At 41.6% G+C, this 14,103-nt stretch overlaps 1 protein-coding gene across 1 annotated transcript; it reads left to right on the forward strand.

Moving 5' to 3' along the window:
* Positions 1-6,742: 6,742 nt before the first annotated feature.
* SMIM28 (small integral membrane protein 28) lies at positions 6,743-13,493 on the forward strand (the record flags this gene model as incomplete). The annotated part of the gene is made up of 2 exons (XM_080341427.1): positions 6,743-6,853; positions 13,086-13,493. The coding sequence occupies 2 exons, from the start codon at positions 6,743-6,745 to the stop codon at positions 13,491-13,493; spliced, it is 519 nt and encodes a 172-aa protein (XP_080197553.1).
* Between the last annotated feature and the right edge of the window lie 610 nt (positions 13,494-14,103).

The following is a 14,103-nucleotide window of genomic DNA, read 5'->3' on the forward strand; positions in this document are numbered from 1 at the left end:
TTAGGGTGACCACTTCTCAGGAGGTCTAATTTCCCACCACTGTCAAACAAAATTACTTAAGATTAAAATAATTTAAAATACTTCTCCTGTGTGGCATTTCTGAATTATTTACTATGTTTTCGATTGCTACATTACATTCCTGTCAGCCTGCTTTGTACTTCAAAAGAAGTTCCCTTTGTCCCTATTATGGGGAGAGGAACAGATGAAAATAAAACTGGATAAGATGCCATAGTGAAATCTATCCCGATAAGTAAGTATGCCCAGGAGGTCAGAAACAGACACATCTTAAAGCTTGGGAAACAAGAATGTCAAACATAATGAGAAAGTGAAAAATGCTTTTGTAGTAACTCATGTAAGGCGAGGAAAGTGGCGAGACTCTTGGCTGGTTCGAAACGCTTCCCTGCAAAACCGATTAACCTTCCCTTGAGAAAACATGGGAATTGTTTCCTGGGTAGAATTGCAATGGTTGCACCGCAAGAACAAGCACCCTGATAAAAATATTCTTTTAAAGTCTCAGCTGCAGGGATGGTCATCAGAGCAGATCTTACATCTCTCTTGCGTATTCTTTTAAAAGGATGCTAAATAATTGAATATCTCAGTGCAGGTTCTTCTGACCAGCCCCAGGCCCAAGAGAATAAAGATTATTAGTTTGCAAAACCAACCATGAAAAAAAAAAAAAAGGGGAAATAAAAAAGTGAAGGTTAAATATAGCTTGCTAATATTTTTTTTCTTACAAGTTTTCAATTAAATCTTCTTTAGCAATTCAAGGGAACAAGAGCAGCAAGAGGGATGGAATGAATGGCCTGCCACAGAGTTTTGTAGGCAGAGATGTGCTGAGGGTAGGACAAGAAGGGTGATCACCATTAAATGTCCCCCAGGGATAGTGGGGGGCATAGGGTAAACTGTGCCATCCTAGACAACGGCACGGATCTGCAGTGATTGCTGAAGAAAAACAGCATGAGAAAGATGAGCCCAGGACAGGGCACAAGTGCCAAACTATTTCACTTCTACTCTCTCTTCTAGAGGCTGAGCCATTGAACCAAGCCAAACTGCCAGCATCCCTTTCAAAGCATCATCCTGCACATGGCAAAAAGCAAATGTCTGGAGCCAAATACAGTTAGGAAAAAAACCCTGAATAATAGCACGCACTGACTCTACAACCTGGGACCACTTAACTGCTCACCAGGGCAGGCCCCAATGCCCCACAGCAGCCACCTGGTTCCTCCTGCCATGACACACCCCATCACTTGACCTTGAGGGCATGAGGCTATGCCTGGAAATGGGGTGAGAGGATCCCCATCGTGCAGCAGACACCAAATTGAATAATTGCCTCAGCTGTTGTGTTTCACAGCTGATTGCGTTTGTACATCACTGCCCCAAGCAAGATCTAGTTATTCTTTAAAAAGAAAATCCACGTGTAATCAGCCTGGACCCAAGGCTTCCCCACTGCAGCAGTGCTCCCATGGAGCAGTGCTGGGGTGTCACACAGGAACAACATTTTGTACAGCAGCATCAGTGCAGGCACTGCCCTCTGAAACAGAACACACCCCAGGGCACCCTCTTCCCCCTTGTGGTCCAGAAAGGGGTCACTGCAGTGGGTATTTTCTCAATACTGTCTCAAATGACAATAAAGTCTCCTGGATTTAGGACATGACAGACTGTGCATATGAAAGAATGGTTCTCAGCAGCTACACTGTCCAGGTATTTCTAGCATGTAATTATTCCCCTTCAATCATTCACACATCCCTCAGACAACACATTTCTTTCACTGTCTCCTGTTTTCAATGCCACATGCAGCTGCCTGGATAAGTCTCTTGTTTCTAGAAGCCACTTTAAGCCTTTACCTTTCTATCCGTGGTTTCCTCTTGAAGGTCTTGCATACTGCTTTACCTTTTGTAATATCAAGGGCCTTTCATTTCCAATCCCATAGCACACTTCCACTCACACCTCTACGCTCTCATCAACCCAGCCCGAGGACACTGTGGCAGTGCCTTTACCCTCTTATCCTTAGAGCCTTGCACTGGTCAATTCTGAAACATTTTTATAACCCCTGCATTGGAAAATGTATTTCATTTCTACAGCAAACTTTATTTTACAGGTTGCAGGAAGCTGTGCATATTGCCTATAAGCTGATAATAGAAATCCCCAGATTCACAACAGGGGACTTGGCTTCAAGATGTGAACTCTGAATTGCAACGGTACACAAAATATGTGTTATTTCAAGCATAGTTCACCTAAATTAAAACAACACAAAATGTGTTTTATTTCAAGCAAAGGGATGTTCCAGTTCACCTAAATTAAAACAGCACAAAATTGCCCCAAGCCTCTCAGATGATGCTCTGTTAAATAATGCACACTTCAATTCAAGGAGTTTCCTGCAGATTTAAAAGTCCAGAGATGGGAACAATTTTCTCCCTTGTCCTGAAGAAAGGCCTTTCCTTGACAACGGAGCACAATGGTGAACAAGCATCTCCCAATTTACAGCCCCTGTTCTCGCAGGGATGCAGCTGCACGGAAGCCACCCATGGTGAGCAAATAACCTGCCTGACCCATGTGAGAGGCCGGTCAATGAGGAGGGGGGTAACCTCCACTAACTGAGCTTGTCCTCCAGCGAACCACAGCTTTCTCCTTGCAGTGTCTCCGTTGGATCTCCAAGAGGCCACTCAAGGACCCAGCAGTACCCAACCTTTAACTTTCCGTCTACAGAGCCTGAAGGGCCACAGCTAACATGTCTTTGGTCCAGTTTGTCACACTGCTTGTCCTCACACGTATAAAGGCAATTGGAACCCACTACAAGCTTACCTACTACATCAATTGGTTTAGTTTATACAAATAATTTTCAACTCACTCATTCTTACTGTTACAGCTAAGTATGTTTCAGAGCATGGATTTCAAAAGCTGTATTTCCTCAAGCTTTCAAGTGTTCCAAGCATTTTAACAATAACAAATGAAGATTCACTGATTAGTGACAGGAAAGATACAAGGACTTCTCTAAACCTGGAATTGGAGACATTAACTTGTAAGAGACCATGTTTATACCTACAGTTCTGCTGCTCTGGAGCTGCACTTGGCCTTAAAGCAATGACAAAAGAGTAGTTTAAAAAAACCCACACACAACAGGGTAAGGATGACCAACTGTAAATGAAGGGGATTAAATCTAGATTGACAGAAATAAAATAAAATAAAAAAGCACCAAAAAAACAACAAAAAAAAAAACCACAAACCAAACCAAACAAACAAACAAAAACAACAACAACAAACCTTTGTGGAGCTTGTCCACAAATGCTGCTCTCCAGAATCCTGCTTTTCACTGGGGTTATACCAACCTGTATCTACCCTGTCAAGTGACTGATTTTAGTTTGATGGGGGGGGGGTGGGGAAGGAGACTGTTCTTCAGAAGGTGTTTTGTTTTGGAAAAACAAAGGTACTGATATTTAACAAAAAAGCAAAGCCAAATTCTCAATATCATGAAAAATTTATCAAAAACAGAACCAATCATTATGAATTGCTTAATTACCCAAGCGAAAGGGAATGGACAGGAGCCAACACCACTCCTGCCTGAAGGACAGAGAAGCACCTACCAGCTGGTTATAGGTAAGAGACAGGATCTCCCTTCACTTCATCCAATGAATCTACACCTGACAATGCCGTACAGTTTACGCTGGTAACACCTCACCCACTACAATTCCTAGTTTTGCACTATTCACATATGAGAGCACAGTCATTCCAGCAGGGATGGTCCACCACTGCCTGTAGAAAGCAGCAAAAGCAACTGGTGGAAGAAAGTAGCAAGAAATTTGAAAGGCACCTAGGGCACTGTGGTCTGTTCCCTACCAGTGCTAGTGGTAACACAGCCTAGACTCGCACTGCTGGCCTCGAACATCTCAGCAAATCAGAAAGATGACATTCTTTTTGACAAACAGTTTGGGCTTGGTACTGAGGACAGTGGAGGTGCCTATTTTCTGCAGTGGCTTCCTCAGAAAGTCTCTCCCTGCCTCCCTGCTAGAATATTGGAAGCGGTATCAGCAATTCTGCCTCAGCTAAAAGCATCGTGTTGCGTTTGTTTACAAACCTATACCAAACCTCAGTCAACTTGGTGGTACCATTCCATGCCAGCTATTTTCTCCAGATTATTTGAGAGGGCAATTGTTAAGTTAAACTATTTCAAATAATAAAGCCAGTGTGGGGAGAGGGAGCAAGTTTTGTCCATGTCAAGGTCTGAAGACCTCCAAAGGTCTAACTCTCCCATGCGTCAAAGCAGCCAGCCCGACGTCTGGCCATGGGGCTTGGATTCAAGGATGTTCCCCCTCCCAGCTTCCACACTGCAGCATGCCCAAGCTATGGTGGTATTTATGAACTCTTTGCGGGAAGGAGAAATCAGTGTTATGTGTGCCAGAAATCTGCAATAGATTCATCACCACAAACACAGCCTTGAGTGGTGCTGGTTTAGTTCTGCAGAAAAGCAGATGATCTCTACACAGGCAGTGTGTCAAGTGGGCGTCCAACCACTGGGAGCAGAGAGACAGTATCTCTACCGCTCTCAGTAATTTTCCTGCTGGGCCCACTAATTATAAAGTGAGAACGACAACCGTTATTTTATATTCTAATTACCTGCATGATAAAGGCCACCACATTTCACTAAATTCCCATTTGGCCTCAGCTCTACAAAATTAAATCATTCTTAAACATTTGCCAGAGGTCAAAAATTCAAAGCAGATTTGGTAAATCAGGTCAGTGAGTCTTAAAACAGCACACCTTATTTTGGCTACAATTCATCTAACTACAACCTAAGGATGCCAAATAGAGTGTTTATGCTTTAAGGGGACATAATTTTTTACTTTTCCTCATTATTCATGGCACAGTCCCAAAGCAAATTTACAGCAAGCTTTTAAAAATAGCGTTAATCATCTTAGGGGTTGTATCAAGACCCTAATTAAGATGGTATATGAATGTTTCCTGCTTGCACATGAGATGACAGATTTAAGCTACACAATCACAAGGCTCCTTAAAGAATTTATTTTCTTAACACCACATTCAGAAAGATGGTCACCATTCTGGCTTCCATCCACAGTGCAAAGACAAAGTCAAAAGTGTTGGTGCGACCTGGTAAGTCATGTTTAGGACCCAGCTTCTCATGGGACATCGTAATTCACAACACAAGTCCCCCAGGCTCTGGCTGCAGCACCTCTGACAGTGCTTTCCCAGGTCACAAGCCCAGGAAAGTAGGAATCTTCTCACAAGCACGCAAAAGCTTTTCTAGCTTCACGCAGGACCTCGCAGCAGAAACAAGAGCGGGATCCAGTTTCCAATGAACGATGCAGCTTCAGCACCAAGGCTGACCCTTCATTCAAAATTCCTGCTCCCTATCCACTGCTCAGATGGCAACTTTGGTAATAAAACAGGACAGGTTTATCAAAAAATCTCCTATATTTCCCACAGCCCAGGTTCACCTGTGGGGTAAATCCCCATTGCACGCTGCAGCCACAGGGACCATATCCAGCCTTGGAACAGGTTCATCCAGAGTCCTCTCCTCAGGAACAGCCAGTGCTAGCACTTAGAGCAGCTGTTGTTGGAGCTGTAAGAGGCCAGCCTGCTGCCCCTTAGGCCTGCAATTTTCTGGGAGCTGTGAGCTCAGAGAAGAGCTCACAGAAGGACATCCGATTGAGAAAGAAGAGGTCACAATTCTGACCCCAGTTTTCTATCCTAAGTCCAGAATACAACTTTTGCTTGAACAGGTTAGCCTTGGGAAACCATGCCAAATACACCACAGTTGAATGGGATGTTACCAATGGCCTCTCCTCCTGCTCACGCAAGGCAGAAAAATGCACAAGTTTTCAGTGAGAGTTAAACTTTGATTCAATTTCAACTTAAATACTCCTCCCTTCAGAGGTCAGCAACCATCACTGATTTTATTTTTTTCTTCATAAATAGCACAAAGGCTGGAAACAACTGCCATTTAACAACATGTATCCTAGAAAGTGTGGACGAGTCCTGATTTAACTGAACTGATAACTCATAACTACTGAAAGCAGTTGTATGATCTCAGTGACCAAAGCTTTCCTGGCAGAGCTCCCTCTCTGGATTTATCATTAACATCTACATCCTAACACTGCTAAATAATTCAGCACAGCATTTAGCCTCATGTCCTTGCCTCTCTATCAGAAACCACCCTCACTATTTACTGTATGTTCCAGCAATAGGGAGAAAAAACCTGCCTGGATTGTGTTTCCTCTTCGTGCTATGTAACCAAGGGTGGACCTTCGCTCTCAACACAGAAGTACAGGTTTTATTTATTTTATTTTGTTAGAAAAGCGTGTTTATTAGATCCCTAAATACAGAGTGTTACTTATCCACATGGAGTCATGACCATGTGGGCTCAGATTCACATGCAAATTCCCCTTTTAATAATCCTAATGCAGAGAGCGCTCCAATCAGAGCACTATCAGCCCCAGCTCCCGGATACCTGATGCCAGCTTTGCTGGCAATGTAGGCCACCGAAGCAAATCCAGAGAGATTGAGTTGGAAGTGGAGAGAGAGGCTCTGAAATCTATTTGCTTGGCTTCCTGACAAGGGGAGGGGGGGGTGTCTAATTCCTTTTTTTTCCACTGTAAACGGGATATCATTTAAGAGGGATCATTAGCTGCGAGCAGCCCAGCTGGGGCAAGGCTGGGAGGCGGGGACGCAGTTGCAAGCAGTGAAGCAAGGTGGAGGCACGAAGAAAGAAGACCAGGTTAATGAAAGCATGAGGTGGCTCTTGGGCAGCAGCTGGAGGAAATTTGGACACGCTGACAGGGGAAACTATGACTGGCTAAACAGTGAACCGGGTGGGCCACTTCTGGAAACTGAGCTTCAGGTCTGTACCCCTCTGCTCGTCTCTGTGGCATGTCCTTCGACTTTGCATGTGTGTGTATGTCTGTGTAGTGCCTCAATGTGTAGCACAGAGTAAATACCTGGTGTTTGAGATATATCATTAAAGCAGTACCTCTCAATTACAGAGAGTCAGAGCATGTATTTATTGCTGTTAAGTTGTTTTAAACACATTTGTGGTGAAAAGAAAACTTTAGATGGAAAAATCCTGCTGGAGTGGCAAGTAAAGAAGTTTACTTATTTCTTTTAAGCATAATGCATTCTGCTGTTCCTTGATTTCCTTTCTTTTAAATGCACATTTACACTTTGGATCTGGTCCCATGAAGCCTTTCTGCAGATGTTAAGAGTCGGTAGCAGTCAGGAATGAACTCTGGTTCCCTAAGCTGTGCACTGATTACTTCTCCGAGAGAGGATCACATGCAGGCAAGCAGGGGGAGGAAAGAGGCCATCGGAGATGAAAATCCACAGCCTGCCTTTCTGGCTTTGTCTGGGAGACAGCAAAAGGGTTTCTCTGATCACAAGTAACAATTTAAGGTGCATATATATCCCCAGTAAATGTCTGAGTCAAGTAGTATTAGCAAATGAACTGGCTGTGCTACACAGCTGAGATATCAAGTGTATTGTTGTAAAAGAAAAGGGGATAGGAGGTGGGGGGTCAAAACAGGCGAAAAAGTAGTTTTTAAATGTCTCTACAATTTTAACAGTCTACCTCACCAGTAACATTGCCAGAGTTAGAACGGTAATGGCAACGTCTTCACACCTCGAGACTGGTTTTGTCTGACTGTGGGCAACAAACAGCAGCAGAGTCACATTCTAACAAGTATTTGAAAATTCAATGTAAATATAGGCTCACTTTAAAATTATTAATGTACACAAAAACACATAAAAATGTTTGCCAGAGTTATATGGTTTTGCTTTTTACAAGCGATAACAAATCAGCTTTAAGAAGTAGGATGGAGTTTGGAAAAGCACCTATGCGTGGACCACAGCTTAACAACCTCAAAGTAGACTTTGTTCCAAATCCACTTAAAACATTTCAGAAGTATCAGTTTCCTGATACAACTTCAAAAGATATTAGCATAAATATATGGTATATTAATAAAAATAATTTTAATAAAGTGCTAAGTACCCTAACAAATCATTAACAACATAATAAATCCTAGCACCAATGAAAAAAATACTTCAATGGGAATTTAGGCAAGCCAAATAAACTTTCATTTTCCCATCCTTACACAAAAGTTTCCTTCAAATTCATGTTTGGCCTTATTAGGTCATTCCCTTTAAAGCCAGGAACGAGGCTTCTTTGGTCTAGACAAAGAGCTCAATTCTAAACCCATTCCATTACTCATCGTGAAAATACTACAGAACTGGGCTGCACTTTGCATTTCATTCCTTTATCAACAGGCACGAGTAAAAGCTCATCTAAACTGATATGGGTCATGTAATCTGTAAGCTGGCAATTCTACGTGCTCAGCACATTAAAAAAATGCAGGCAGACAGATTACTAATGAAAGGCTTTACTACTTGTAGCCTGTGCTCAGTGTTTTGGAAAACTGACCCTCTGCTTCAGTTCCTACAAAGATATAAATGAAAGGAAGAGAATAAACATGAGCTTACAATGGTCAAACCATCCTACTAAAAATCAGTTCTAGTAAAACAGAGGACTTTATAGAAACATAATCCCTTTTACCACCATGTCCCTTTCTGCCTTTCTCTTTATAAAGGATATTTTTCCTGTATTTATGTGTCTGTAACTTATTTCATGCTGGAAGCCTTATTTTTGTCAATTCTAAACCAAACAATAGCTGCTTGGGATAATATGGGCAGACCACTCGGACCTCCAGTGAAGCAGCAGCATCAAAATCAAACCAGTTAAAACACAAACAAATAACTCCCTCAGTCACTTCATATGATTGGTTTGGAAATTCCAGTTGTTAAACAGTAGATGATCATCTTTTATATAAGTTCTTCAGCTGGTTTGTTTGCTCACACTTCCATTTCAATTACTCAAAATTCGATCTCATTTCTAGATCATTTTATTCTCCAGTTCTGGCAGTTATTTCTGATACTTACACACACTGGTTCCTGTTCTCATTTTAGAGTTTCAGTTTTAGAAGTTAATTTTAGAACTTCAGAGCAAATATATATATATTTTTTTCCCTTCAGTGACCTTTGTTTAATTTCATTAAAATGATTTCTATGTTTTGTATAATCTGTGGTTTTATGGCTAAAAGATTTTTCCAAGTCCTAATGTTAAGATCTTTGCAACATTCTTCAGTAGCCCCTTAGCCACTTATCCCAGAAACAGGCACAAAACCACAACAGAAAAAGAGACTAATACTGCTCAGTTGTCTCCCAATACATTTGATATATATATATATATATGGATATACCTACAATAAGTTAATCAGATTTTTGAACTATATCTGAATGTAAAATGAGTTCATGTAAAATGTTTGTCAGGAGGCAGTAATAAAACAGATATGTAACTTCCTGTGAATTATGCTTCAGGTTCTGGGCATCTATGGGGCAGTATTAACTTGTTTAAAACAATTTCAACTCAAATACTCTAAGTAGCCTATGGATTATTTCACCCAAATAGGACAGCTAAGGCTTAATGTTAGCTGTGTTTAAAAAGCTATGGACACTTTGAAACACAGACTGGGGAAAACTGGTCCTTAATGTCACCTGTTAGCATACAAAAAGACATATTACCCAATCCTTAATCCTACCTGCCTCACACGCTACTATTTTGCAGATTGTAGTAAGATATACTTACTGTTCTTTCACAACTGCACAGAACACAGCATTCACTTCATTACTAGCCACTCAATGTGTTACTCTCCCCACATTTCTCAGCATACAGCGCAGGGTCTTCTTTACCGCATCTTCTTCAAATTACAAATTTCTTATGTCTTGTTTTATACACATTGCTGGGCACGTGTGAAATGGAATCCCTAACCAGCAGGCAATCCTCTCTCTTCCCTCAGTCTCCTGACTTAGTCACTACATACTCTACACATCCTGCAACACATTACACTGAGCTACTGTGGTCTCCTTCTCTAAGGAATCTATCACAACCCTACAGTAGGCACCTTGCACACAATAATGTAATTAAAAATTAGGTGCATTGTGGTTCAAATTAAAGATTCACAGATTTCCAAAACACTGACATTTACTCAGCCTTGAGGGCTTGAGTTTGCAACTTTTTTTTTTTTAAGTTTTCAGCCCAGTAACCATGCTGACACCCAAATGAAACTAGGTTGTCCTTTTATACCTACTTCACAGACTGTGGTACTCTAAGCTAGCTCATACTACAAATGTAATAGCTTCTCTTTCATTTTCTTAGCATTAGATACAAACTGGCCCTTCCAGCAAGAATACATCTTACATACTTGCATGGGCAGATAGTTCTTTGCAAGGCCTGACTGCTGGCTTCCAAATGAGGCTTTGGAGCAAAGCATTCCCCTGATATCCAAGACCATTTGTTAGTTTCTTCTGTCAAGCTTAACTTTGCCTTCCCCTGTCTCCAAGTTGAGCACTAGCCCTTTTTCTTCTTCTGCAACAAGAATGGGACTGGTGCAGTGAGAGAGAAGCCTCAACATTTGCTCCCCAGACTTCTCAGTCCTACCCAGTCCTACTGCCCTCATTCTCAGATCCCTTTTGACTTTCGCCCCCATGGCTTTACATCTTGTGTACCCTCCTCACAAGCCGAACTTCTCCATCCACACTGGTGCACAGTTCTGATCGACACTCTTCTCCACTCCTCCCTCCCCTGATGAGTTCCCAGCTCTTCACTTCAGGAACATCAGTTCTTATTTTGTGCTTCAAATCCACATCCAACCCACCACTCCCTCCCTCTGTCTCCTCACCATCCTGCAGATTCTCAGACAACCAGCCTTTGTATGAGGCCACGTCCCATACCAGGACATGTCATTGCCTGACATTGCCATGACCTTAACACTCATCTGTGTTTCCATCAGCATACGAAGGATACGTCATCCTTGGCCATTATTTAAAACACAAACTTCCTTTCGGTGAAATTCAAAGGCAAGTTGCACTGAATTTAAAGGTAAGAGAATCGGGGCTTTCCATACCATTTACTAGTCTCATGTAGGAAACACTGACAATCTCACCTTCTCTCCTCACAAAAAAAAGACACTAGTGTGCAACTCGCAGATCCAAGAAATACCACCTCAACCCAACTTAAAAGCTTGCTCCCTACAAATGAAACCCAAAACTTACATTTGTATCTCAAAAATGTGCTCTTCATTTAATTATTCATTATCATGAAAAATGCTGTCTAATAGAAGTTCAGCTTTTCTAAATCTTCATTATAAAAGTACTGATAACGTAACAGTATCAGTGAGTATCAATATACATAGTGCACAAATGTGGTAATAATGTTTTAATTCATTTTTCCTGGGAAGTGTTTTTTGCATGTCATAAGATACAATAACAAAGTGTTAAAGATTTTTTATAAAGAAAACACCATTTAAAAAATATTATATAATGTCTTCATTAGAATAATAGCTGAAGAGTTTCTTCCAACTCTACTGTTTCCTGTAGCTCATTTAATGGTCAGGGAAGACAACAGCTTGTACTGCCAGAAACTCTTTAATAAGAAATGATCAGTAAATACAAGATAGCTCTTTAGTATGCATTTTTTGTGGAAAAAGACAGCTGGAAAAGAAGAAGAAAAAAAAAAAGCTTAATGACTAATCCACAATAGTTTCAGTGTATTTTAAGATTACTTTAATGGCTTTGGCCTCAGACATACATTACCTCAAGAAAGAAAAGCAGAATTCTCCCCTACACTATTTGTCAGAAATCAAAACCTATTTACTTTATTTTTCTTAGGCATGACCGCACACTAAGAATTTCATAACATGACACAAAATTGGAGAGGTAAAAATTGCCTGGTAAATAATCAGTTGACTGTAGGTTACAGTGTGATTTTGCAGTTAAAAGAATGACCATGATTCTTGGAAGAATAAGCAAAGAAAGTTCTCATAGACTAGGAAGTGGGCACTGGAGCTACTGGCCCTTTTCACAAAGCCCTTACTGCAAACAGACCATTTGCATCCCAGCTTCCAGATGCTTTGAGGAAAGAACCACTTGAGTTCCCCAAGCTCTAAAAGCTCTTTTCATTCAAATTAAAGGAAATTTGATCTATTGACCTGTTTAGTCTCACTATAAAAATATGAAAAGCCATCTGATTAGAGTCTTCAAGTACTTACAAAGGGAATGATTTGATAATAAGCAGCATTTTAGGGTTTGGGGTTTTTCCTGCCTCTCTAGACTAGACTCTGAATGACAGACAGTTACTAAAAGCTACAGCTAGACAGAGTCAGACTGGAAATAGGATAGATTACATTTCAGAAGTGAAGCTAACACAACAGAAGAGCATGAATGTTATTTTAAAAAAACTACCTTATAACTCCTGTTAATACTACAGCATAATTTAAACGCTGTAGGACTGAGGCTTTTTGTGTTGTATTTTGCAGAAGGCTAAGCTGAACAGTCACAGCTGCTTTTACTCTTATACCAGAAGTTATTTTTCCAGGGAAAATGATTCTGTGATTCTTGAATAGCTGGCAGAACAATCTCAAGAAAGAGCCCAGTCCAGTCTGTCCTGACATACTATGTTTTATTTGAGGCTGGCCTGTAAGGTTAGAACAGCCCACAGAAGTACTGTAGGCAGCAGGTCCTGATAAAAGGGATAGTTGTTGTAATATTTTTTTCTTTAAAGTAGAGTTTTCCAAATTGAAAGATACAACACTAGATGGTGGATCAACAGCCCTATTCCTCTGCAATTCAGTGTTCTCCCAGGTTTTAAAAGCTTAATGAATCTCTCACAGAGAGGACTGGTCCCACCATAATCCAAGAGTAACAAAATCTCATACAAAAATACATACAGTTCTACGCTGTTGGGTTTTTTGACCCATGGAGACAGGGTTTTCTAGAAACCCACCACTCTTTGACAACTAGAGACAACAGAAGTGGGAGAGTTGCAAAGTATTTTGTTTTAATGGACAACCAAATACAATCTGACAAATCACAAGCTTGCAAAATATATTAAGTGCCACTAATGCAGACAGAAAGTAATTTGAAAAAGCAACAGCCAAGTGATAGCAGGGGGAGGTAGAGAATGTGCATTTGATCTCTGATTAAAACGTCTCCAGGAATCCAATACTACCTATTTGCTTTAATTACAGAGCAGACAACAGACAACTTCAACCAAAGACGACATAGAACCATTTCTTTGCATCATATTGCCTGCCACCATGATGCTCTTCCTGGCATTCCTGCTGCTCTTCCTGTACCGCCGCTGCCAGCGCCCCGCTCCACAGGGGCAGATCTTCAGCATCGATCTCCCCGAGGCCCTGCCCGAGCACGACGTGTCCAATTTCCTTTCCGTGCTGCCCTGGAACAGCGAGCAGAGGTTCCACTACTCCACCCTGCTCCCTGACGCCACGTTCCTCACCGTGTGTTTGCCTCCCTCCTACGAGGAGGCCACCATGAAGACTTCCCTGGAGGAGGCTCACATTGAGCTCTCTCCAGACCCAGTGCCTCCTTACGAAGAGAGCGCGCTGCAGGCCAGCAGCACCAAATCAACTTCCTAGGGAAGCACCTCAGCTGAAGCGCGCAGCCTCTCAAGGCACAACCCTGGAACTGCTATGGCCTTTAAAACAAGCGGAAGGACCCTAGATGAGGCGCCAAACCAATGAGTTAATGAGGGAAGAAACGTGGAGTGACAGGGAATGAGTGTCTTCACCTCATCCTAGGATTCTCCACCTTCCATTTGTGGTGAGCATACACACACAGCCCAGCAACAGATCCATGCCAGGCTGGTAATGCGGAAATTCCAGTTTAACAAAGCGTGTCATGCCAGGATTAAACTTGAGGACAGGTGGGAATCTGTCCCTCTGCAATCCCTCAGCTACAAGGAAACATGAATTATGCTATAGATTCTCCAGTCACTAAAAGGGCTTTTAGCACATACCTATTCCAGTTCGGCTTTTTCTTTTTTTGTGTGTTTATTTTTAATAGAGTTTCTGACAAGCTGATTTACGCAGCCTGCGTGTGTCAACATCACAACATTCTGCAGTACTCTAGAATGATCGCAGCAGCTCTCAGGAAAGCAAATAAATGTATAACTTCTATCAAATTTCCAGCAACTGTCCCAAAGGTTCAAATGTGCACTGTGCATAAAGGCTGCCTTTTATCACAGTT

The sequence above is a fragment of the Nesoenas mayeri genome (assembly GCF_963082525.1).
Source record: "Nesoenas mayeri genome assembly, chromosome: 3".
Taxonomy (NCBI): domain Eukaryota; kingdom Metazoa; phylum Chordata; class Aves; order Columbiformes; family Columbidae; genus Nesoenas; species Nesoenas mayeri.